Source organism: Primulina eburnea, chromosome 1, assembly GCF_022965805.1.
Source record: "Primulina eburnea isolate SZY01 chromosome 1, ASM2296580v1, whole genome shotgun sequence".
Lineage (NCBI taxonomy): Eukaryota > Viridiplantae > Streptophyta > Magnoliopsida > Lamiales > Gesneriaceae > Primulina > Primulina eburnea.
Genome location: NC_133101.1, coordinates 1,560,086 through 1,586,134, shown reverse-complemented (window position 1 = coordinate 1,586,134; position 26,049 = coordinate 1,560,086). Strand labels below are relative to the sequence as shown.

The 26,049-nt window shown below is 34.7% G+C and overlaps 4 protein-coding genes and 1 long non-coding RNA gene across 6 annotated transcripts; 2 read left to right on the top strand and 3 right to left on the bottom strand.

Annotated features, from left to right (window-relative positions):
* Nucleotides 1-3,200: 3,200 nt before the first annotated feature.
* LOC140810083 (uncharacterized) lies at nucleotides 3,201-5,647 on the top strand. The gene is made up of 3 exons (XR_012113237.1): nucleotides 3,201-4,435; nucleotides 4,513-4,587; nucleotides 4,962-5,647. It is a non-coding gene; the product is annotated as an uncharacterized lncRNA (long non-coding RNA).
* Nucleotides 5,648-6,349: 702 nt separating this feature from the next.
* Nucleotides 6,350-8,727, bottom strand: LOC140841398 (uncharacterized). The gene is made up of 4 exons (XM_073208817.1): nucleotides 8,388-8,727; nucleotides 7,406-7,942; nucleotides 7,059-7,284; nucleotides 6,350-6,943 (listed from the first exon to the last, which is right to left on the bottom strand). Exons 2-4 carry the CDS (start codon nucleotides 7,928-7,930, stop codon nucleotides 6,507-6,509), a joined length of 1,188 nt encoding a protein of 395 aa, XP_073064918.1. The 5' UTR covers nucleotides 7,931-7,942; nucleotides 8,388-8,727; the 3' UTR covers nucleotides 6,350-6,506.
* A 4,708-nt stretch (nucleotides 8,728-13,435) lies between these two features.
* LOC140841337 (uncharacterized) lies at nucleotides 13,436-15,976 on the top strand. The gene is made up of 2 exons (XM_073208702.1): nucleotides 13,436-14,251; nucleotides 15,001-15,976. The coding sequence occupies exons 1-2, from the start codon at nucleotides 13,503-13,505 to the stop codon at nucleotides 15,653-15,655; spliced, it is 1,404 nt and encodes a 467-aa protein (XP_073064803.1). The 5' UTR covers nucleotides 13,436-13,502; the 3' UTR covers nucleotides 15,656-15,976.
* Nucleotides 15,977-17,300: 1,324 nt separating this feature from the next.
* On the bottom strand, nucleotides 17,301-19,251 carry LOC140841270 (putative glycosyltransferase 7). Its single transcript, XM_073208591.1, has one exon. The coding sequence runs from the start codon at nucleotides 18,796-18,798 to the stop codon at nucleotides 17,425-17,427; it is 1,374 nt and encodes a 457-aa protein (XP_073064692.1). The 5' UTR covers nucleotides 18,799-19,251; the 3' UTR covers nucleotides 17,301-17,424.
* A 1,443-nt stretch (nucleotides 19,252-20,694) lies between these two features.
* Nucleotides 20,695-24,239, bottom strand: LOC140841143 (heptahelical transmembrane protein 4-like). Of its 2 annotated transcripts, XM_073208394.1 has the most exons (4): nucleotides 24,009-24,239; nucleotides 23,609-23,871; nucleotides 21,934-22,249; nucleotides 20,698-21,558 (listed from the first exon to the last, which is right to left on the bottom strand). In XM_073208394.1, the coding sequence occupies exons 2-4, from the start codon at nucleotides 23,866-23,868 to the stop codon at nucleotides 20,905-20,907; spliced, it is 1,230 nt and encodes a 409-aa protein (XP_073064495.1). In that variant the 5' UTR covers nucleotides 23,869-23,871; nucleotides 24,009-24,239; the 3' UTR covers nucleotides 20,698-20,904. The 2 variants fall into 2 exon arrangements, with proteins under 2 accessions (XP_073064579.1, XP_073064495.1); XM_073208478.1 differs by lacking the exons at nucleotides 21,934-22,249; nucleotides 24,009-24,239 and having other exon boundaries at nucleotides 20,695-21,558; nucleotides 23,609-23,762.
* Between the last annotated feature and the right edge of the window lie 1,810 nt (nucleotides 24,240-26,049).

The following is a 26,049-nucleotide window of genomic DNA, read 5'->3' as shown; positions in this document are numbered from 1 at the left end:
ATTCGATTGCGAAATTTGACCAACACCGCTATTATTGAGACATTTATTGATGTGGTTGACGTTAGGTTTGTTGACAATTTCTTGATTTCTAGGCTTCGGTCGTGCATGAATTCTCATAATTCATATATTAATTATGGATGAATATGCTAACTTGTCAGATCTAAACATGTGGCTTCTAGAGCTTATATTCTCTCTTCCACAATATATACTACTTTGTCGAGGAGTTGAAACAAATTGAGATATTAATTAGGTTAATTGATCCGATAATACATTTAGCGTAAATTAGATTTCAAAAATGATTTTAATGCAATTTCTAGGTTTTCTTTTCCATTTTTTTGGCATTTTTCTCGGTGGAGCAACGAAAAATATATTACTGAATATTGTTACTATGGTGACGATCGTTGCTGGTAAGTCACTGAATATTTCTGCACTCCATCGACCGAACGGATTAATTGAGTGTAAAAGTGGAAATGAAACTAAGTTGTTACACTAAGACCTATCATTAATTATTAGAAGGGGGAAATGTATATTTTGTTGTGTAAGTTTATATTTTTTCCTATTTGGTCTTTATGTCATCAAATTTTAATCTTAGTCATATGTATCTTCTGGTTTTTTACTATTTTAGTCATTTTCATCGTGAGTATTGATATGACACTGAACATGTCAGTTCCACATCAGTGTCACGTCGAAAAAGAATAAAAATTACAAGGAAAAAAAACAAAGATAACAGGACTAAAACTGAAATTTGACAATATAGATAACCAAAATCACAAATACACATTTATTGCGAGCTGCCACATGTCATTTATAGGAGAACCCGCTTTCTAACCTTTTTTTTGGTAGAGAGATTTGAAGCAATGGATTTCATATTTATTTGATTATTTAAGTTAACTTATATTGCGTAAATTTCAAATCCACAAATTTGTTAATTTATGTTTATATAATGATAATTATGATAGATTTGAAATACATACAAAACAGGTGTTATTTCAAATCTATTTTTCAAACAATTTTCTCCAAATCAAATAATTTCATCCGAGCAAAACCTTAGAGAAAATCTTGACAACCGGTAAATGGATAATGATCTGGGGTATAAGTGTATTTAAATTTTTCTTTCGCTAAACATAATTAGGTAAATTACCAGAAACCTTCTCATAATTATATGTTATTAATAACTACTGGATAATATGCACACTTTAATTCTCCACTATATTTATAGTATATTTTTAAGTGCAAAACATCTGTAGAAGATATTAGATTATTGAAGAATATTGTATATCTGTCTTGATGATGACAAAATGGCCACAAATTGATTTGAAATTCTACCGAAAACATTATTATGTAAAACAAATTAAAAAATATAATCAAGTCGGTTGTGTCACATTACAAGTTGAAGGAATTCCCCACAACTTTTATTATTAAAGAATGCACTTTTAATTAAAAGATTAACGCTTTTAAATATTTTGGTTTATTGTTTCATGTGTTAAAGTTAGCACATCTATTTTAATTTAATGTACTTTTAAAAGTTATTTACACTTTTAAGTATTAAATTAGCACTTTTATAATCTGAATAAAAAGAAGAAAAACCCTATCCCAACCCCATAGCTCACGTAAAAAGTTTAGAAAAGGAAAGAGAGGAGAGGCTCCTAGGGCTTGGACGAGGATATATGGCTGGAATTTCGAGTTTTACATCGATGTTGATCATGATCGAGGTATCTTCCAAGTGACGTGATCGTCTTCGTACCATCTCAATGAAATGATAAGACAAATTTTAACTGTTCGTTTGACGTATTGATGAAAATGTATTATATCTTTGATTGATTCATGATTTTGTTTAAAGATTATGTTGTGATTTAAAAATTTTCAAAACAAGTATACACCCGTTTCTTGATGTATCGATGAAGTTTTATTAAGTCTTGATATATTTCTCACTAGATCTGTTATGCGAGGGATTTGAAGCATTTATTGGTGGGTTCTCCTCACGCCGAATGAACGAAGAGTTCAATCGTGACGTTTCGTCGCACTCTTGTGCTTTTTAAAACTTTGGTTATAAATGATTGTAGTATGTTAATAAATTATTTTCTTAGTGAAACAAATATATATTGCTACTTATCTGTGTATATAATATATGATGGAAACAAATTTCGTCTCCAAATCCAAATGCTTCCTTAATTTCCCTCCATAAAAAATAGCGATTCAGTATAATATATACTTTTGGGAAGTGGAAAGGAATAAAATATATACACATTCTTCCATCTTCTCCTTTTAAAAATCAAGACATATAATGCAATTGGTGGCATCACTTGATTAGATTTGACATAATAAATTCAAGTTAAGCCAATTCAATATATATATATATATATATATATATATATATATATATATATATATATATATATTATATATATATATATATATATATATATATATAATTTTGATATCTTGCACACCTACCGTGCACACTTTTGTGAGCACCGATGAGGTGTCACTCATCCATTGGATGCACAATTTTTCTATATCCATCGGTGCTCACAAAGGTGTGCACGGTAGGTGTGCAGGATATCAAAATTGTATATATATATATATATATATATATATATATATATATATATATATATATATATATATATATATAAGTGACACTCTGTACAGTTAATTCGCATTTGGATGGACAATGAATCACTAAAAAACTTGCATTGAAAACTTTAAATTATATAAAAAATTAAGATTTGCACTCACCTTCTGCCGTCATTCAAAACGCATTCTGACTTTCCATTTCCATTTGCTCTTATCTCTGCGGCATGCTATCAACATGAGCCCGTGATACAAATATTCGTAATTTAAGGCTGATTTAATTTTATGAAATTATATATCATTAATTGTTATTATTGTTTTAATTTATTTTTAAACTTGAAGGTTTGGAGATATAAATCATGATATTTTGGACTAACTAAAACATTGGAATTGCTATCTTTTTTTTTTAAAGATGGAAATGCCGACCGTATCATGCTCTAGTTATAAACGTTCTAGGCCAAAATGCAATATATTTGAATTTATAATAAAGTTACGGTCAAAATTTTACGCTCAAACAATATTATATTAATTATTGTTGTTATTATTTTATCCAAAAGATAAAAGTCCACGACAGATATAAATACAGCCTACTCCTCCGGTTTCTCCCCTCCGATTCCAAACTACACGATTCACTCCTTAATTCCTTGTAATTGGTTGAGAAAAAAAAAATATCTATGGGCATCAAGGGTCGGAAAGAGAGCAAGCTTATTCGAATCATCAAGGGGCCAATAAGAATTCTGGCCCGAGCCCGTCATTTGTACTTTCAAAACATGCCCAGCAGCGGCATGAGCTGCCCAACTCCTCAACTCGGGAATATCTCCAGAAACACCAGTGTGAGCTCGTCAAATTCGAGTCGTGCTACAAGTTTAGATGGGTACTCCAGAAGGTCAAGCCCGATGATAAGACGAGCACAGGCAGCGCCTGTGCCTCGCAGCCATTCGGTTCCGATTGGTCGGATTGATGAAGACAAGTGTTGCAATTTTGGGGTAGACGACAAGCCGGTGGTGGTTTATCCGAAAAGCAGAAGTTGCACACCTACCGGAAGAAGCAAGAATACGTATTGATGATTTTATGATGGATGGTAAATATCTTAGAATTTGTTGATAGAAATACATGTCGGACCAATAGTGAGTTTGTTGATATCCCACCCATCTCATGGCATAAAGGTATGAGTCTAAGGGGCGTGACTAATGTGTTACATCATGGGTATGCTTAATTTCTTGAAATTTGTCATGTTTTGCTTTACTTTAGTTCAAAAGTTTTGTGCAGTGGTGATTCATGCTCAAGAGGATGTTCGAATTGGTAAAATAACTGAGCATTTGATCATTAGTTAGGATTTCGATCTTGTCACACATGACTTACTCGATACGATTTACCTGGTTAATGTAATTTGCATGCTATTGTATTAACTCGAATGATTATTCAGTACAAACCGAAATATGGTTGCGAGTTCCCGAAAAAATAAATAAAACGCGGTCTCATTTACACTTCAAATCTCATGTTCACACCAAATTTAATGTTTATCATCTATATACATACTTGCACACAATTTCACCACACACAGGGTTCGCTTGGTATTTAGGATGTGATAATTGAATGATTGATAATCTGAATGATAAATATTTGATAGGATAAGATATGTAATTTGAGAGATATATAATATTATGTGTGGTGTGTTTTTAAGAAGAGGGATAAAATCATGGAAAATTAATTCTGACCAAATTACCCTTCATCTATTATTTTTATATTTCTCCCACGACTTTGTACTTATCCCCAAACCTAGCAGCGTGTTCGTCAAAAATAAAAGCCGTGCTGTGGAAACCCTCGCCATTTTCTTCATCCGGGAAGATCGAGAAACGCGGTGAGCTTCCATGTTATTCTGAACCGAACTTTTAACATAAAGCACGAACATCTTCTTCTGATTATTTGTATTTACAGGTTATCTGAGAAATTATAGATACAAAAGTCGTTCGAACCAGCGGAAGCAAGATCTGTCTGCGTCTTCAATTTCTTGTGAGTAATTTCCAAATTTATAAGTCGCGTATTATTTCATTACCGAGTTTCACTCAAACGGAACTGATATTTTTTTGCGCTTTGAACGCGTATTAAATTTCTTATGTTTCTGTTGAGTTAATTTTTTTAGTTTTGTTTCCGCGTAATTTGTTGTGTCAACAATGTTTGATGCATCGTTGACGATTCCCCAATAGTATTATGTAGAAAGATTACTGCTTGTGTTTCCAATTTGAGACTTGTTCGCACTATTTTCACGAATCCAATCTTTTCTCCAAACATAATGACAGACAAAGATGTACATAAACGTTACAGTGGAAATTTGGTCCCATTTGAGTAGAATTTGTTAATCTTTTTACGAATGTTTCAAATTTTAGGTACCGATTTATAGGTATCATGGAACTCAAGACACCACCACAGTGCGATTGTGGCACCAGGGTAATGATATTACGGAAAGCTGGGGATTACTCTACTCGTCCTGGTCACTATTACTATATTTGTCCCTCAGGTCTCAAACATCGAAACAGTTTCTCTTGGTATCTTGAGTACCATGGAAGGAATGTAACACCCACGTATGAACAGCCGTATAAATCAGAACATAAGTCAACTAATTTTGCAGATCATTCATCTAATACTAGTACCCAAACCTTTTGTAATGAGGAGTCAAGGAACTCATCGTCGGGGCCACATGTTCGTCAAGCGGAAGAAGCTCATCCACATGACAGCAATCAATATTCTAAGATGGACCGTGGCATCTCGCGTACAAGATATGAGTTACCAAATCCTGGCATGAAGAGCACACCATACTCACGTGATCATGTTTGTTGTTGTTTTGGGTTCATATGCGCGTTGATATGCGTTCTTTTGCTCCTTATTGTAGTCCTTCTATTTAAATTATGATCTACTACATTATTTGTATATGTTATTTTGGCGGCTTCAAACTGTTTTGTCTAAGTGTAACAAATGTAATTCCATATCTTTTGACGTATGAGACATATATGTGGTGTGTAATTTCTGAGTCTTTATATTGAGTTCTTTGTTTGCTAATATGAGCACCTACGTTATCACACTCGTACATACAACAGAATCATGTGAATGGGTAAGTTATTTATTAGCAAATATGTTTACATTGTTTTTCCATTTTACATCTCTGTGCTTTAATTACGAAATTTCTTGTAAATGCTTCAGATTTTCCTCGTCAATGTTGATCTGGTGAACAGCCTAAGTTTTGGGAGGGGCGCAATACTCGAACACTATTGTCAACCTGTAATATATTCGTCTTAACAACGTATACATATGAAATATAAAGTTACGATATGAAAAATAACTTTGTGACCTTTAGTATCGCGTCCCATGCCTCATTTGTAGCGTCAATCATGTTTTCTGTGTCATTCCAACCAATACCACTTCTTGCCAGCATTGATGTCAAGCATCCATAATGTTTCTTCCACACGTGTATTTTCGAAGTTATGTGGGGATGCCCACGTAAGTCCGAATCTTTGAATGCATTCCGCAGTGCAGATTCCAATAGAGGTAAATAGCCATTACGGAATCCGTTCTCCGTTTTATATCCCTTGCTTATTATATCTTTCAATGCGACAATTAAAACCTGTTCCTCAGGGGCTGTCCAACAACGTCGCAACTTATCTGCTTTTTTACCTTTCGATGTCACACTTGTGCTTTCCATTCTGTCAGATGTTTATTCTATATTAACCTGTTAAACATTATACGTGACAATTTATAGTCAGAGATGCAACATTACATTTGAAAATGTATAAACAAACTTCAGACCATAATTTGGATAACTATAATTCATCCAATACATAAGTCACAAAACAAATGTTTTCAAAGACAACAGTAGTATGTAACGATCAAAGACAATGAAGTTTGCAATCAAGATACAACAAAATATAACAATTGTCTTAGTTGTGGTACATCGACATTGAAAAGTTATCTCTCCACATATCCCATGCATCGGAGGAATTAAAATCATCAATAAAGTAATTGTCAGTAGGTGGCATTGGGCTTAATGTCTCGTCGCCGATCTCGTCAACAAGATTATCCGGCATTTGAGCTCGAACAAAGTTGTGTAACAAAATGCAAGCCATTATGATTCTGTTCTGAGTTTTAAGTGGGTAGAAAGAAGGACTTCGAAGAATGGCCCATCTTTTTTTAAGCAAGCCAAAAGCTCTTTCAATCACATTCCTAGCTTTGCTATGTCTCCAATTGAAGAGTTCTTTATAATTCTGGGGAGCAGTTGTGCGATTGCCCCAAGCATCCCTATGGTATGGTACTCTTCTGTACGGAGTCAAGAATCCTTGGACGTTTGCATATCCATTATCGCACAAATAGTAACAACCTACCATTGAAATGTTATAGTTTGTTAATAAATTACCATTTCAAACAATAATGAAAAGGGAATCCAAAAAGGAAAATTGGTGAAACAACATCACAATACAAAACAATATTTTTACCTCTTTCAACTTTTAGTCCGTCGTCACGTGATAAAGCATCACGAAGAACTCGAGCATCGGCTGCCGATCCTTCCCAACCACAGAGGGCATAAATGAAGTTCATATCTCGGTCGCACACTCCCAAAACATTCACGGCAATGGTTCCCTTTCTGGTTCTGTATTTTCCCTTCTCTGATACAGGCACATGAACATTAACATATGTACCATCCAACGCACCAACACAACCCTGAAAAATAAGTTACATAAATAGGATTAACATTTATCAGGACGATTACTGTAAGGTAGTGTACGAAGAACATTAATTATGACATTTGAAACAAGTAGTGTTGAGCAAATGTTCATATTACCTTGAACCATTTCCACGTCTCGTCGGTGCATGTTTCGTCGACTGGGGAAGGCTTAACGAGCAGTATAGTATGTAACTTCAATACTGACCCCAATACTTCATGGAAATGATTGCTGATTGTATGACCACTTCGTAAATAATCATGACCAATGACTCGGTTTTTTTTGTGATGCGCCAAAATAGACAAAAACATTGCGACTTTCTCTTCAACCCTAACATATCTAGAATGTTGAAGCCCGCCGACGTGGGTTACCAAGTAACATAGTTGTGCAAAAGAATTTCTATTCATCCTCAAATTCACCACACATTCAACATCTCCGGTTTCGATAATTCTTCTCAAATGGTTCATTTGTGCAGTGATTCTTCCTGTCATGCTGTATGAAGCGGCAGTTGTACGTGTTTGACGACGTCGTTTGGCGATACATCTCGTGCGATGGCGTATTAAAAGACATACCATAAAAGTAGTACGTACCACCATTTGGTGTAGCAGCAGGCAAATTCTAATGTTATCATGTCTACGATCCATTTTGCAGACTCACTTACCAAATGTAATAAAAGTTAGAACAAGAAAATACATAACATACGTAAAGTCACAAGCGTATTGAATAAACTAGTATCTCTTTTATATCAATTTCAGCTGTAGCATTAGAAAAAAAAGTTATACAAGCTTCAGAAAGTTTTTTTTTTTAACAAGAGCCAGATAAATAATTGACAACGAATTTCTCGAAAAATCTGAAATGAGCAAAATGTCGCAGGATTCAGGCCAAAATAAAATATACAGTATCAAAGAACATACCATCCAAACGACAGCACAAGATTACTCACTTTGTTACACACTTTTGTACCAAAAATCGAAAACACAAACCCACATTTATCATCACTGGACAGTTTTCATCACATGTATCAACGGGGAAAGAATTTATGCATCAGATACAAAATCAATACTCACACGTTGCTTAAAATGTGTTCGCCTGAAATTTTACCTTCGTAAAAGATTCAGATATACGCGGATCTGTCTTCACAAACGAGGAGCTACAGATCGGAACTTTCCTTTTCTTTACAAATGTGCATCGGTCGGCTTCATTCAAGAAATAAGGAAAATGATGGCAGCAGACCCACTTGCAATATATTAATGCACAATAGGGGGTATTGTTGTCATTAAACTTCAAAAGTGGAGAAGGATAATTGTTATCCTGCTTTATTTCATGGTTTTATTGTCAAACTCAAACAGTCAAATAGTCTAACAAATAATCAATGTAAAATTAAAAAAATAAAGCAAACAACAGATTAGTAAACAATCCATCTTTAGTCAAGCTTACCAAACTGGGCCACATGGTTTGTAAATAGAAATCATGGATAAAATACAAATTTACATGCACTAATGTAATAATATTTAAAAAATTTATGACCCGAATTTAAGTGGACAATGCAAGGCCTGGATTCTAACTTGTGGCCCAAAGCCCAACCTTTTCGTATCGTTACAAAATTTGAAGGTCGGTCATGGATATTACAATTGGAATTAAGATCATCATAAAAAAAAAAGCCATTTAACAAGGAATTTAAGTGTGAGATTGACTCTTCAAATTGGTACAAATGAAAAAAAAACATTACAAATATAGCAGCAAAAAATCTCAAAAGTTATATATTGCGGCTTATGCTCTGTTGCAGATTGCAACTTTTGGCTAAGAGAAGCAAATTTCGGCTCAGGCTCCTTTTTAGGTGCAGAGAAGTGCTGATTCACGGAGCTTTCTTCGTTCAGATCTCATCCTAAATTTTCTAAAAATATTTGAACTGCAAGAGTTGGTAGGATATTGTTTGAGATGGATGATGATTACCCGGGGAAACAGAAGCATGTATAAAATTATTTAAAATAATCCATCATGTATAATTTTATTTTATATTTTTTAGTAATTTTTTTCAGTTGTTTTAAAAATATCAATTAAAATATATAAAATTGTATTACATCAACTATTTTAGGTACACAACGTATGCAAATATACTTGTTTTAATTATGACCACTTATTAGTTATGACTGAATCTATCACCTTTATACCTTAAAAAATGATGGATTATTTTGATTACTTTAAAAAAATTAGTTTTTCCTTTAAATAAAATTTGGATGTTAGAAAGAGCGTGAGATTTTTATATACATTGTTCCATATATATATATATATATATATATATATATATATATATATATATATATATATATATATATATTATTGATGATGCTAATTTTCTTACATCAAGAGTTAATGCGCGGCTTCCATACTATCCAACACCGGCCCAGCAGTTAGAAATTAATAGGAAGATGACAAAATAAATAGGGTCCCCAAAATTCGACATATTTCTAATTATTTCCCTTGTTATTATTATTTTTTAAAATAACTTAATTATTGCCCTACAATTTGCTGAGTCGTATACACGATTTATAGTCATAGAATTATTGTGAAATTTGGATGGAAAATGAAACAATAAATAAGATATCCAAAACTAAAGTTGACCTTTGCCTTTGCACTCATTAATATAGGGTTTATTCTTTCCTACCCCTGCAGGCAGTGCCTGCAGGTGTACATCCAAGGGCCAGAATTTTTTCTGGCCCAATTTTTATTTTTTTTTAAAAAAATTTCCCCATGAAATGGAATCCAGCCATTGATCCTGGGTGTGGACACTGCCCCTACACCCAGAATCGAACTTGCCTATATATAGTTGGATATATACGTACGTTATATATCAACAAGCCAACTGTACAAATAATAAAAATTGAGATCCCTGAGTGTAGGAGCAGAAAAACAAAGTTGGGGGATAAAAAAATATATTAAAAATTTTAAAGAGGCAATAACAAATTTTAGAGAGGAAAAAAATAATAATAAAATTATTTATAACACCCTACCCTTTAAAAAAAATTGAGGAGGAGTTGCAGCCACCACCCCCCACTGCCTCAGTCTCTGTCTCCGTCTCCGTCTCCGTCCCTGTCTGATTATTAAAATTTTAAAATTAATCCCATTCCCATTGCACATGTAAAGAATTTTGTTAACGTTTCACGATCAAGAGTGCTGATAAGTAGTTTGACATGTAGTGGCGGACCTAAAAAAATTTATGTTTGAGAATTGAGATGTGTGGACAAAAAATGGTGCTCTCGAAGCATAATATTTATATATTTTTTATCGATAAATATGATAATATGAATAATATGAATTCTAGAAATAAAAGATAGACAAAATATATTTTACAAAATCAATATGTCATAAATAAATAGTAATAATCCAAAGACTATCTAAACAAAATATGAAATTCATGTTTCGAAAGAGTATATAGTCACTTCAATATTGCTAGCCTCCTACTTTTGGAAACGAAAGTATTGATTATGTTTATATAATCAGTTTCCTGGACATATTTTTCTTGATCGATGACATAACCAAGTCATTTTGTCATTCGTGTGACATAGTCAATCGGTGATAAAATTCGAACAACTTCAACTTGAAGTCATTTCGACATATATAACTTTTGATAAATCACAAAAATTATGCTTCCAAATGTGGAATAATCGCCTGAAACAGATCGATAGACAGACAAATCAAGTGATAACGAGCTTGATTGTCTTAGAATAATGAAAGATTTGTTTGTTTATGGGAACTTTATGATACATGTATTTCGTATTGATTACTATTCTTGTTGAATGTTTATGAGTGTGATTAAAAAAAGATAAATATACAGTGAGCGAGTTCAAATGGCCAGAAAGCACCCATTTTTCCCCTTTTCGGTCAAAATTTTAAATTTCATCTTACCACTTGTTCGAGATGATGCAAGATAAAACCCTATTAGTAAAATATATCATTGTTGGGAAGTATACATAAAATCTAGTCACAAATTTAAATGACAACAGGAACATCAATCACTTGTATATCATTCACTGCCAAAATCTTAAATTTGGCCTTAAGATGAAATATTGAATTAGAGATTTCATTGTGTTAAAATCTTTTTCCTAACTAAAAATAATAATAATAAATGGCAGAGGAACGTTAACAAAATAAATAAATAAGATGTTTATAATTTTCTCGATCCCATTTAAATATTTCACATTATATATATCGTGCTTCACAAATAAATAACAAATTACTTTTATCTATTTCAATTTTAAATATTCTGGGAAAATTTACAATTGCTATATTTTTTTCCTCCAATCACGTGATCCAAGCCATAAATAAAAATAATAGAAAAAAGAGAGTCAACTATAACGCCTTTATGGATGCGTTGCTCTGGCTCCTTTTTCAATAAATACATCCCTATCCCCGACATGTCTATGGTTGGTCCACAGGACCACAGGCACTTGCAAAATTGATAGTTATTATATTTATATTATAAATAAGAACCAATTCACTAAATATACTAATATTACTATTATTTTATACAAAGCACAAAGTTATGTGTTATAAATAACGTCTCCTCCTCCGGTTTCTCTCATTCAAATCACGCTACACCATCCACTCATTACCTAATCCAAAGGAAACAATTATGGGATTCAAAAAAAAGAGCAAGATGCTTCGATGCATGAAGGGGCAAATCAAGATCCTGACCCGAGCCCTTGATTTGTACGTCCGAAACATGTCCGGAAGCGGCGCGCATGTGTTCTACGGCAGCTCCATTAGCTGCCCGACTCCTCAGCTAGGAAGCCTGCCAAGAAACGTGGGCGTAAGCTCGTTCAATTCCAGTCACAGTACGACTTCAGACGAGTACCTGAGAAGGACAAACCCCATGAGTAGACAAGACATGGCATCTGCCGCGCCTCGCAGCCAGTTGGATCAGATTGGTCGGATCGACGAATACAAGTGTTGTGAATCGGAGGTGGTTCGTCCGAACGGTATATGCTCCACAGCAACTAGACGAAGAAAGATTGCGAGTGTTGATCGTGATATTACTACGAAAGTTAAATACAAAAAGATTGGATGAATGGGTATTTCATCTTTTCGGTTACGAGGCCAACAATCAATATTTATAGCAATGTTAAATTTTGAAATAAATATATATATATAATTGGCCTACTGCATATATGTTCGTGAAAATACTCAAAATAGTTTTATAAATTTGCTCATTTCGTCTTTTGGTCTTTGTCAGTATTCAGTTTTGGATTTTGGTCACTAAATTATGTTATGTTTTGGTTTAATTTTAGTTTTTTTAATGAAGTAATTACACGACGTCAGAAAATATTGATATAAGCTGACACTTCAAATATGAAAGCGATAAATGTTTACGTGTTTAATGTCAATACTCGATGAAAATTGATTAAAAAACCAAAACACAACATAATTTACATGAGCAAATACAAAATGAACGATCTTATAAAACTATTTGGACTATTATCCTTATATGGGAATTGTTGTATGCATGGATAGTTTGGTTAAATTGATTCAGATTAATGTACGGATACATGCAGCTGTGTGGTTTGTGATTTATCAGAGTTGCTCGAGTAAAATGATTAAATTATTTGCATATATATAAATTAGAAATATGTAAAAAAAACTAAAGTTAATTAAATTAATAATATATATGAAATACTTATAAAGAAATTCTAGAAATTTCGTAACAATTATTTACATTTATATAGAAAAATTGTTTTGATAAAAATATAATAAAATAGTGTAACACCTATTAGAATAAAACCTAAATCTCGTCTTAAATTTAAGACTTTGATGTCAGATGAGCCATAAGTCACCAGTAGGTATGATCCTTGATCTCACTTAATATTGCACATTATATTAAGGAAAAAATATTTGTTTTAAAAAAGTCAAATCTTAAATAACAAATTTTTGAAAAGTTAACTATTATGCATTTATGTATAGGTTTATATTATGCAATCGAATAGAGTGTCCTCACGAAAAAGAATTAAATAAGTCGAACGAACTTAACTGAACATTTGAACTAATGGGCCAGTTGGGCTCTTATATCATGGTGTGTCGGAAGCTGTTTGGGTTTCATAAGATGATAAATGGGCTTGTAATAGGCCATTTGGGCTTCTATATATACGTTTCTTGAAGACCAAAACCCTAAACCCCTGTCCTATCTCTCCCTCCCTCCTCCGGTACTGTACCATATTCGACATGGCGGAAATCAAGCTTTCCGAGATGCGAGATTTGACCCGAATTGAAAGAATCGGAGCTCATTCCCATATTCGAGGCCTGGGCCTCGACTCCGCCCTCGAACCACGATATTCCTCCGAGGGTATAGTCGGCCAGACATCCGCTCGTAAAGCTGCCGGAGTTATAGTTAAAATGGTGCAGGAAGGAAAAATTGCTGGCCGAGCTGTCCTTCTAGCTGGCCAGCCCGGTACTGGGAAGACCGCTATCGCCATGGGCATGGCCAAATCCCTTGGCCAAGAAACCCCTTTTGCTATGCTTGCTGGAAGTGAACTGTTTTCCCTCGAGATGTCGAAAACTGAGGCGCTGATGCAGGCCTTCAGGAAAGCTATCGGGGTTAGAATTAAGGAGGAAACTGAGGTGATTGAAGGTGAGGTGGTGGAGGTACAAATTGACCGCCCTGCGGTGGCGGGGGCCGCTTCGAAGACCGGGAAACTGACCCTAAAGACGACGGAGATGGAGACGGTGTATGATTTGGGGGTGAAGATGATCGAGGCGTTGGGGAAGGAGAAAGTGCAGAGTGGAGACGTGATTGCAATTGACAAGGCATCTGGGAAAATATCGAAGCTGGGTAGATCATTCTCGAGGTCGCGGGATTATGATGCCATGGGGGCGCAAACCAAGTTCGTGCAGTGCCCGGACGGGGAGCTGCAAAAGAGGAAGGAGGTTGTGCATTGCGTTACCCTTCACGAGATAGATGTAATCAACAGCAGGTAATGGAAATTAAATATTTATATGTTTAATGTCATGAAGTCACTGGCTCATTCTTATGTGCCTTGTTTGGTTGAGATTTTTCCTGTGTACATTGTTTCTAGCTTGTAAGTTGGATATGCGCTCTCCCTAGCGAAATATTACTGTACAAAGAGGAGTCCCCTTAGAAGTCACGTACTGTTAGTGTTACTTTATATCCGAGCTAAATTCTGAATTTAAGCTAAAGAAATTGTATGGAATTACTTGGTACACATCAACAGCTAGATTAGTCACATTCTTTGCGCAAATGTAATGGAATAGAACAAATAAAAAAAAATACATTGCTTTTAGCTGAGGATTTGGCATTAGCGTTAATTTTTGGGAAACTCAATCTGTGACATTTCATAAATTGGCTATTGGTTTTGCCTGCTTCACATGCTACTTTATGGCATATGCATGTGCACGAGCATAATACATTGGTTTCCATTGTGAAGTAGTTTACTTGGCTACCTTCATCAGTCTACTTTTTGGCATCTGCCACAGCTGCAGTTTGCCTGATTCCTGTGGTTAATATCTATCTGATTGTACCAGATAGCTTGTTAACTGGAACTAGACGTGCGTAGTGAACTCCATAAGCGAAAATGGTCCTCTCTTGCTCTTGTTTTAAGATTGTCACCAGTCTACTTTATCTTGAATAACTTGAGTTTGTTGTCTGTTTTATGATAATGGTCCTCTCTTGCTCTTAACCTCTAACAGTCCTCACGTAATTCAGAACTCAGGGTTTTTTAGCTTTGTTCACTGGTGATACCGGTGAAATTCGGGCTGAAGTTAGGGAACAAATCGATACAAAGGTTGCCGAGTGGAGGGAGGAAGGAAAAGCGGAAATTGTGCCAGGTGTACTTTTTATTGACGAAGTTCACATGCTTGACATTGAGTGCTTTTCCTTCTTGAACCGTGCATTGGAAAATGATATGGCACCTATAGTTGTTGTTGCCACCAACAGAGGGATTACCTCGATTCGAGGAACAAACTACAGATCCCCGCATGGTATTCCGATTGATTTTCTTGATCGCCTGTTAATCATCTCTACACAACCATATACGGCAGATGATATTCGAAAAATCTTGGACATCCGTTGTCAAGAGGAAGATGTAGAAATGTCAGAAGATGCTAAGGTTTTGTTGACGAAAATTGGAGAGAATACTTCTTTGAGATATGCTATTAACCTAATCACTTCCTCTGCGTTGGCCTGCCTAAAACGGAAGGGAAAGCTTGTAGAAATTGAAGACATTAGCAGAGTATACGAGCTATTTTTTGATGTCAAGAGGTCGACTCAATATTTAATGGAATATCAAAGTCAATACATGTTCAGTGAGGTGCCAGCAGCAGAGGGAGATGTAAATGAACCCAATGCCATGGTTTCATAATAACCGTTGATTGGCGCAAAACCGACTATTGTTGTGGTATATTCTGATCAGACATCATAATTTGGCCTGGGACATTCATGTCATCATTCTGAAATGATGATGTAGCTTGAATTAAAGCAATGTGGTCGATTTTTGTAAATTAAGGTGCTCAAAGAATTGAATACTCTGATACCAGGATCGTTATCTGTAGATTTCTCTCCTGAATTTTATGGTTTTCAATATTTTTCCATCTGTATCAATATCAAATTGTCTGTATCTTTGAGATGCTTGGTTTTGTGCTCGTCTGTGAAGGGGGGCAAATGAATGCTCTAAGTTTTAAGATCTTGCATTTCGCTCTCGCTTATATTCAATTTTTTGTTTCAAAATATGTGCCTTTTAGTATCTGGAAGCCACCATGCTTGTATAGAACATGTCTACGGAAGAGCCAAGTGTTTGATATGAATCTGATAATTTGATTCACGTGAGTCACAATGGTATTTTAAATTTTATAATCCCACCAGACACACGGGTGGTCACATTGAATTCACCACAGGGAACACTATCATTGACTCAAATGATTGGTTGGGAGTCTGTTGAAATTGTGCATGAACTTTGTTTATCTTCCAAATTCCAATCATGCAATACTCATACAGTATAGCACCAAAGATTCCAATAATGAGAATGTTAGTATAGCCATTCGGCTCATGTTGCAATAACATAAACATCTCTGAATATGGAAAATGCTTGGATTTGATTTGAAGTAATAGTTATTGGGAGACTTTGATTTGATTTTAAGTGTTGTCGAAAAACCTCACCCCATGTAATTAAAAAAAAACGGAAAATTGGCCTTCAGTCTCCAGTCGTCGATTTTTTTTTGTGTTCAGTCCCTGGGTATTTTTTTAGTACCACATTTCCACATGAAGTGTACCATATTTTGTATGACATAGTACCACATTTTTGTGGGTAGGAAGTGAAACCAAAGAAATGTTTTGATTTGAGATTTTTCACCAACTTCCTTTAAAAAAATGTTGTATAATTATATTTGTGGAAAATGATCATAATTGGAAAAAAAAAAAAAAAAAAAAAAACTTGGTTCACTCCCAATATTAGAGCTATATCGATTATAAATACAAAATAACCTATCCGCAAGAATTATATCATTTCAAAAAATCATCCACCACATTTATAAATACAAGTACTCAATTGATAGAAGATGAATTCAAAATTATCACGAATTAAATTTATACCTGAACTTCAGATACTTCCGCCTGTGTTAAATCGTTTTCGAATTGCAATAAAATATTTGAAATATTCAATTACGAAAAAGTATTTTAATTTACTTCTCTAAATTCACTGTTTAAGAAAATACCAAAGTTACCCTCGATACTTTCCTCAATTAATACTCTTCCTTCCGAGAAGTACAGAGGGTAACGTTTTTACATTTATTATTAAATCACATAAAGTTTATCTTTTTAAAACATTTCCCTCAAGAATTTGGATATTTCTCTACTAGCAGGTGGTTCTACACATATGCTAGCACTTGTTCATGAATTTGGATATAGTTCGATACTAGCAGGTGGTTAAGCGATCTGACCTGTGTCCAGATCTTTACATATAAATTCAATGAATTATATATATGCAATCAGAACGAGAAAATGACTAAATAAAATGTAACAAACACATGTATATATGTACGTATATTCTTATTTCTCAAACGAAATCATATATCATTTTCCCCTGAGAGGAAAAAAAAAAGAAAAATCAAACAAACTGGTAGATTTTCCACTAGCTCAAGCAGGGTAATCAAATGGCAGAGGATTCACCGCCGAGGGATCCAACAAATCCAAATGCACGAACCCGTAATTCCTCAGCACCTGATTATCTGCAAACAACAGAGCTTTCTGCATTGCATCAACGCAAGTCTGCCCAGAATACATCTGGTTATGATTCCCACTGCACGGCTGACACCCTGTGAAATGAGTGATGAACGGCCTTCTCCAACTTCCTCTTCCATATCCAGTTCCCTTGAGATACTCCTCCCACACAGTAGCATAAACTTCGCTCACTTTCTCTGCGTGTCTCCTCCTCAACAATGGCGACTCCTTCTCGATTTGTATATACTTTTCTGTGATATTCTCGAATGTGCCAAGAGTCTCCATCCAATACCCTTCGAAGTAATATTCATCCTCGACGTAGATTTTGCCTCCCCATTTCTCTTTCTCTTTCAATAGCAAGTAAACTAAGCCGGATTGATCATCGGATTCTCGAAAAATCTTGTCTTTGAAAAGAGTGCTCAGGGTTTCGCCCCATTTATCGTATTCAGGTGATTGTGGACCCATGCTGGCCCAGACATCCATGAAATCCATCGACCATTGGCAATTTCTGATGAGGAACACACCCGCGTTGATGCTGGTCCAGCTCTTCGTCTCGTAGATTAAATTAAGCCAGCCGTGGAGTACGAAGTTATGGTCCTTGTATCTTTCTAATGGGAGTTTGAAGTCCATGTCTGTTATGGCGGCATCGGAATCGACCCACCAGATCCATTCGGCTTCGGGATGGGCGAGCATTACGGCTTTAATGGTGGGGGTTTTGGCCCAGAAAGAGAACATCTTCGGCTGGAACAGCACGTTATTGTAGAAAATGTCGATGCCGTGCCGCCTGCAGTAATCCACCTTGTTCTTGAAGAGTTTCAGGAGTAAATAATCTCCGATGGGATTCTTACACGGCGTCGCTTGTGACCCGGTCACCATCAGAATCCGGTTCTGCACTCCGGCGGCGAACGTGGGGTGCTGCTTCAGCCACTCTATTCTCTTCTCGTCCCAGTTCTTAACCGGCGGCGAGTCTATTGTATATCTTATTGTAGGATCATCGTAGAAGTTCTGATCCGGCGGATCATGGCGGAGGTTAGGTCCCGAAACATAATCGACGCAGCTCACGGAAGAGGCAGCGGTGGAGGTGTGTGAAGCGTCTAAGTCAGCAGAGAAAGCCGGAGTCTGCTTTGCATTCGGGCTGAAGAAAGACCACAGTGCCCAGATGGTTAAGAGAGCCACCATGGAAGCGCCAACCATGAGAAATGTATCGGAAAGAAACGAAACGGCCCTGCTCCGAGCATTATACTTGGCCATGGAGAGATTATGGAGCTGTGAGACCTCCGAGGACACCATTATAAACCAATAAAAGCCACTGAATTTAAGCCCAATCCTCCAAAATACGCGTCATCGCGGTGAATTTCGTCTGTTAGCGATGAAACTCGGCTTGCCACCACCTTGAATTCTGAATCAAAGCGTCACCATCCCCTATATTCGCACAAAGATTTGTCCGAGCCTGTGTGTATAGTCTATGAATAGTTCCAAAACAGCTGAAGGGAACTTGAAACAAGTGGTATTTAACTGTGATCGGTGACGAAAGGAACTTGGAGATAGAAAGCTGGTGGTTGAAGGTTCTTTAATGGCGGTTGTTGCTTAGTGTAATATGAAGTACCGGAAATTGGGGCCGGTGAATTCAGATTTCAGTGCGCTGATGGACGTACGTTAGATCTTTGGAACCGACACCTCAAGCTTTGATCAGCAGGAATGAAATAAAGCAGAGTCATTTGTTCCTTCTCCCGATCTTGCAGAAATATAAAAGACACGTTACACACGGTCTCACGAATCTTTATTTATGAAACGGATCCGTTCTATCGATATTCACAATAAAAATTAATATTCTTAGCATAAAAAAGTAATATTTTTCATGGATGACTCAAATAAAAGATCCGTCTAACAAAATACGGCTTGTGAGACCTCATATTTATTTAATTCATTTAAAAAAAAGAAACTGAATTATATATTTGGAATACTGAAAGAAAAGAAACATATATAATTGAGACTAATAATGACATAATAAATATCACTAATTCTTAATTAATAAATCCAATGAACTGAAAAAATGAGCCTTCATAATCATATAATGCTATGTAACTTAAATGTGGCATTAAAATGGGTGGCCGAATGATTCAATAATTGAAAATAATAACACTGGCTTAACATACACGGTAATCGGGTAAATAGTATATATTATTAAGCACTTATTATTGAAATAATTCTTAGACCAACATTGGTTAATTGTAATTTTTTTCTGATTATACAATTTAATATATATATATATATATATATATATATATATATATATATATATATATATATATATATATATATATATATATATTATTAGCTTTGATATATAAATATATGAGAAATATTGGCCTATACAAAATAGGCAAGTAACTCTCTTGAAAATATGCATGCATCGGGTAGAGATGGAGTTGTTTTTTTGGAATTTTGTGATGGTCCAAAATCAAATAAAATAATATTGAAAGAGTGGAGTTTTAACTTATTTGTTAATTACTATTTTGTTTAAGCTTTATTAATAAGAAAATGCTTTGACGTTTCGTCAAACAGAACCCTTTCGAACCTATCCAAATGCTATTTGGACTCACCAGTGAAATTATTGTCCAGTTCCTTCTAATAAATAATTTGCATTAGGGTGGGAATGTTATTTTATTGGATTAAAATATTATCACCACAAACCAATAATTATATATATATAATGTAACCTCATAGTAATTTTTTTTAAAAAAATGCAGACTATGAGAACAATCGGAACAGAACTATTGAATTTTTGTCTGATTGTAAGAAATAGATTAATCTTACAAAATTATTATTAATCTGTTTCTGTACTTAGCTCACCTAATAATGGAACTAAGAAGGTAAAGGAATTAAACCAAGCAATCAGAAATGGGTATGTAATATCAAAACTTAGAGAATTAGATGTAATAGTTCTTATCAAATAAATGTTTGAATTTTATATACAGTTAATTTCTAATTAAAATCAATTTCATTTATCACAATTGATCGCATTTCGCCTAAGATAAATAGTATATTACACGCAAGACAGTCTCATAAGAGCGTTTACGTTAAATTATTATGTGATAAAATAATTACCTTGATAGATTTTAATGATTTTTTTAAGAAAAAAGGGAAATATTTAAATTAAAAGGCCGACTTTTGGATGAAATGACAGCCTAAGAAGCATTGGAGGTTAGCACTCATTACACCAACAATTTTCATTTGAAAAGACTGGAATTCTCCCATGATACTTGCTACAGGACTTGTTCTGTTTCATGGTTTAATTCTGTCATATGCTGCGATAGATTCACAAGAAATTGGACTTACGAGGTCATTACCAGCATTTGCCTTACATAAAACTTGAGACAGAATTGGGAAATTATATCAGCATCCTTCGAGATCGCGCCATCTGAGATAAACGAGCCCAGCACGATAATGTGTATAAGCACCAGCCACAACCATTATATGGAAAAGTTGGTGACTATGCCCGGCAATATCGAATTTTCCTGGCATCCACCTCTCTGGCACTCTCGTTGCATAGACAAGTGTTCCGATCCCATAGAATGTGCCCATCAAGGCTTCGTAAACTGTTGTATGGACCGCCTCCGGCTGGTTCCAGAACAAAATGATCTTGTGTAGAATAGGTGCTGCACCTGATAGACTCATCCCAACAAACAGCATGGTTCGGAAGTTACGGTACTCAGGGCTTTGGAAAACCGGAAGAAGGGATACCAATATCGTACCTATACCCAAAATTGTGATGAATCCTATGTACAGGTTGCAGAAGAGAGGATAGCACATGAACGAATAAAAGACAAGGGGATAAAAGGAGGTTGTTATAAGGGCGGATATTCCTGCATAATCAAATCTAAGCATGATGTAGGATAGGCGTTCGGAGTGACAACAGAGCAAGTGGCATGCACTGCTTGCTAACAAGCAAGACATCGCCCCGCACATGAAGGCGAAGAATGGCCACCGTGTGATTGGCCTTAACATCAATGGTGCTACTATGTTTGACACGTCATCCTTCATGCTACTCTGCAAAAGATTGAGCGAGCAAACATGTTTTTACGTGTTCTGAAATTATAATGTAAAGAATAATTTTCATTGTCAAGCAAACAGAGAGACTACATAATGCATGTTTCACTAATAACGACTTCGCATTTATGAAAATGGTTAGTCCAACTCAATAAAATTCATACTGTATCCACATAAAACTGCTATCAAATCCATCACACAAACTAATGTAGGACAAGGATATTAACTTCTGCTCTTTTGAACTTGAACCTAGGAAAATGTCAACATTGAACTAATCACACCAATTCACAACCCTATTTTGCCAAAATGACAGATGGAAAGAGAGTAAACCACGTGATGGAGAACAGTGAATTGGATAAAGGAACTGAGAAATACCAGAACACAAGTATCGGTGTGGTTACTGTGGGAAAGACGTTCTGGTAAACAGTTGCTGAGAAGTTCCATGATATGCAAATCAGTCAAGGATGGTATCAAGTCCATGGTATGCAAGGAAGTTTTTAACCCCTTTCGAAGTGTTTGGAAATCAGACATGTGTGGCAAGTATTGGATACAAGTTGTGAGCTCCATTCGTAATTGGTGAAACTCTGCTTTTTTGAGCACGTTGGGTAAGTTATGTAGGTCAACAACCTTTGGAACCATCATAGCAGTATAAATGGTCAGGGAAAGGAATAAGAAGAACCCTATCAAGTGCCTGCAGATGATGAATCATGCTTGCCAAGTTCAATATATATATAAAAATCACGACAATTAAATAAAGAATATATAAAATGGTCATTGTGAAAGTCGTCATCGCATGAGAAACAGATCGTAGAAGCGTGACTTCTGATAAGGTAAAGTATCATTTTGCTTATGATTTTCAAAATATTTAATCAAACTCATGCAAAGTTTTTAACCTCTCACTTTTAAGTTAGAGTTAATCAATACTTGATAGAAAACAACGGCCAAGAATAAAGTAACCTGTATACCAAGTGTACAGTTGCACCTTAACTACCCCACTAATCCTTTAGAAGTCACCTTGCATGCATTCTCCGTCACAGTTGCTCTCTCTTAAATACTACTTGCAGAACATATTTTTTAGTGAACCACGAGAAACAATTTTAGTAGCTATTGCTTACTATGTCGAAACTCGATTTCTTGATCTCAAACAGGGTGCGTCAAAACGTGAATAATTAGTTTCCTAACTACATGTCAGTGTTTTTTTTTGTTGGGAAAAAAAGAAAAAGAAAAAACAGTCATGTCCCCCAGTACTCGAGCTCGAGACTATATCATGACTACCTAACATGTCTAGCATTGAAGTGCACGTGATCACACCGAAAATGGCATTAGTTCTTGAAGGAGCATTGAATTGAGTAGGGCAATAGATTGTGGTCATTCCAAGCTAGATTTATTGGACTTAAATACTCCGTGTCATCTTTGAGCTACCCAAGAACTCTTAACAATTCCAGGACTTTTGTTTACTTCACTAATTGACGAAAATACTCACAACCACACAATCACGACCACACCTTCAGTTTCCCCCAATCTAGCAGAGAAAAGTATCATAATCCAAAGTTTCGTTACGAGGATGAGATGCAAATACTAAATATGGCCATGATAGATTGATCTTACAGTTTCAGTAAACATACAAATTGAAAAGACCATTAGTGGCTAGAGGATATGAGATCATGTGTGGCCATTAGTGACCTTTTCTAGTAAACAACCTGATTCTTACAAGCCAAGATTTTAGATCCCCTTATGCTTATTACCAAGCATGCACTTTTCCAAATAGTTATAATAAGATCGCTACCCTGACACTCTCTCAAGTCTCACTACTTATCCACAACTGTAAAATGGCTATAATCAAGTATACCGTTTGGGAAAAAGCAGGAGAAAGAAGAAAAATCAAATACAAAATCTTATTGCATTATAGGCGAAAAAAGAGAGAGAATTCAAATGTTACAAAATGGCATCTTTACACAACCAAAATCACCAAATCACAAAACAAGGTCACACTTATTCCACAGAAACAAAGATTAATGAATGGGAGCAAAAGCACAAAAGAAATGCTTACGTCCAAACATTGAGGGTCTCATTGTGAATGGTAAAAACACTGAGCAAGGCCTGCTTCATTGGCCATTCGGACCTGTAATGGCCCAGAATATACTCGTTGTCTTTCAAATACCCAGGCAAAGAATGATACTCCACCAACTGGTACTTCACTTTCCTCCACAATCTTTTTCCTTTCCCTTCTCTTGATTGAGAAGAAATGCTCTCATTCTCATTTGATTCACAGCAAGATTTCAATCCAAAATTCCTTTTGTTCTTGCCCATTCTCTGATTATCCCGCCGATCATCATACACAATGTAAGCATAAAATCACAAAATGACCATAGATTTAGACCAACAAATGGCCCTTTTTCATGCATGCGTATGTATGAACTATCATACAAAATCCAGTGACAGAGAAATACCTGATTAGAATAAGCACTCCGCCGCCAGGAAACGACCAAGAAATGTTATTATTGAAATGCAGAAAAGAACCGTATATTTATAAGAGCATTTCTTGGTCTTCTCGGCGGATCTAACAAGAACTAGAGGCCATTTATGAGCCAAGGAGCCGTCATTAATGTATAACAAGAGGCAATCTAGTGGACAATATTGTTTATGGCTGTATTTCTTTTTCTTTCTTTCATAGGTAAGAAAAAAAATAAAGTATTCATCGATTTAAAAGATGGAGAGACGAAGAAAAAGAGATGTATTGTGTCGATGCAGAGACGTTGAGATAAACTTTTTTTATTTTGCAAAAATTATTTATGCATGTTGGAACTGCAATCTTCATGTTCTTTGAGAATATAAGTTCCAATTACAATTAGCCTAGAGTTCAAAGTTTTTTATTACTCATAACTTAATTATATCAACTTGAGATATAATGATTTGAGCAATTCACTTTCTCTTTGTTGCTGTTTAACTTCATAATATATCCAAATACCTTTTTTTACAACTTTAATTCAAAGTATCAAATAGATAGTTTGAATTTAACTGCAAATTTTAATCAAGTTAAGCTCGAACATATTACTAATAACAATGAAAGTAAATTTTTTGTGCCACGGTCTCTAATCCGTGAGACAGATCAACTTCATCCATATTTATCATGAAAAATAATACTTTTAATGCAAAAAATAATATTTTGAATGAGTTAGATTGCGACAAAAATCAACCTCATAAAATTAATCAGTAAGATGATCTCACAAAAAAAAATTGTATAATAATAATGCTCCCATCGGATTCAGCTGTGAAATTAAGTTTGCATGTTATGATTTTAATATTTCAATTGAAGTTCTGTTGCTACGAAATTTAATAAAAGATCTTCGTTACAATTATAAGCTCACCAACACAAAAAGCAGGAAAACAATCAATATAATTTCTAATTTTTATAATAATAATAATTTATGACTCTCACCAATACAAAACCAAAACAGTCAATACAATTTATAAATAATACTAATTTACACCAACACCAAAACAATCAATACAATTTATTTATTTATAACCATACATCACCAATAAAATAAATAAATACAATTTCTGTATAACAATCATTTATAACCATCATTAATACAAAATGTCAAAAGCTACCGATGGAATTTCTAATTTTTTTTAGTAATGTATATAAAAACAACCGACTTTAATTACATGCACATGCAGAGTACTATTACTCATTTACTTTATTTTCATGATCAATTATTCTCATTTATTACCAAAAATATCCTTATTTTATTTAATATTAAATTATAAAGAACCTCTATTTTTGTAAATTCATTAGCATACAAACCTAGCTAAATTTTTTCAGATTTAAATAAACATATCAGTTTTCATCTAAAAAGTTATTCTAAATGCATTAAAATTTTATTACAAACATTATAAAATATATGTCTATCTACAATATTATTAGAAAAGTATAATTTGAATGTATGCATTGTGTGCCAAGAAATACTAGTTTATATTACATTCAGAAATTCTTAAAATTTTCATTATATTTAAACAAAAATCTTTAATCAATAGATTATATTTTGAATTAGTTATTCAATTTTTTTTAGTACAACTCGGGTTGGGTTGGGGTGGATGTGGGTTGTTCGGGATTTGATTATATTAGATGGTACAATTTAAATAAGCTTTCAAAATTTATTTTCAAATCAATTAATGTCAAAAGTATCTTTAAAGTTTAACAAGAATCTTACTAGAATTATGAAACCCAGCCCACTTTTTTGGTCAAGATTTGTGCCAAAGTTTTACATTTAAATCCATCCCATTTGAGTATGACATTCGTACAATTCCTAGTTAATTAGACAGATAGAATATGAACTTGTGGTTCGACGAGTGCCATGGATAGTTGCACATGACATACATAGACTCGAGCGTCTTATATTTTCAGATATTCATTTCAATCCTAGGTATACAATCATCTCTTTAGAGTGTAAAATCAAAAGTTTGTACTTTATGAAATATTATAAT

What these genes read in the sequence shown, in the direction of transcription:
- LOC140841398 (XM_073208817.1), bottom strand. Translation starts at nt 7,930, where the DNA reads ATGGATCGTAGACATGATAACATTAGAATTTGCCTGCTGCTACACCAA. An exon ending in AGACGTGGAAATGGTTCAAG is followed by an intron (nt 7,285 to 7,405) that starts GTAATATGAACA and finishes CTTATTTTTCAG; the next exon opens with GGTTGTGTTGGTGCGTTGGA. An exon ending in CGGACTAAAAGTTGAAAGAG is followed by an intron (nt 6,944 to 7,058) that starts GTAAAAATATTG and finishes TTTCAATGGTAG; the next exon opens with GTTGTTACTATTTGTGCGAT.
- LOC140841143 (XM_073208394.1), bottom strand. Translation starts at nt 23,868, where the DNA reads ATGGGCAAGAACAAAAGGAATTTTGGATTGAAATCTTGCTGTGAATCA. An exon ending in GAGACCCTCAATGTTTGGAC is followed by an intron (nt 22,250 to 23,608) that starts GTAAGCATTTCT and finishes CATCATCTGCAG; the next exon opens with GCACTTGATAGGGTTCTTCT. An exon ending in ACACCGATACTTGTGTTCTG is followed by an intron (nt 21,559 to 21,933) that starts GTATTTCTCAGT and finishes AATCTTTTGCAG; the next exon opens with AGTAGCATGAAGGATGACGT.
- LOC140841270 (XM_073208591.1), bottom strand. Translation starts at nt 18,798, where the DNA reads ATGGTGTCCTCGGAGGTCTCACAGCTCCATAATCTCTCCATGGCCAAG.
- LOC140841337 (XM_073208702.1), top strand. Translation starts at nt 13,503, where the DNA reads ATGGCGGAAATCAAGCTTTCCGAGATGCGAGATTTGACCCGAATTGAA. An exon ending in ATAGATGTAATCAACAGCAG is followed by an intron (nt 14,252 to 15,000) that starts GTAATGGAAATT and finishes CACGTAATTCAG; the next exon opens with AACTCAGGGTTTTTTAGCTT.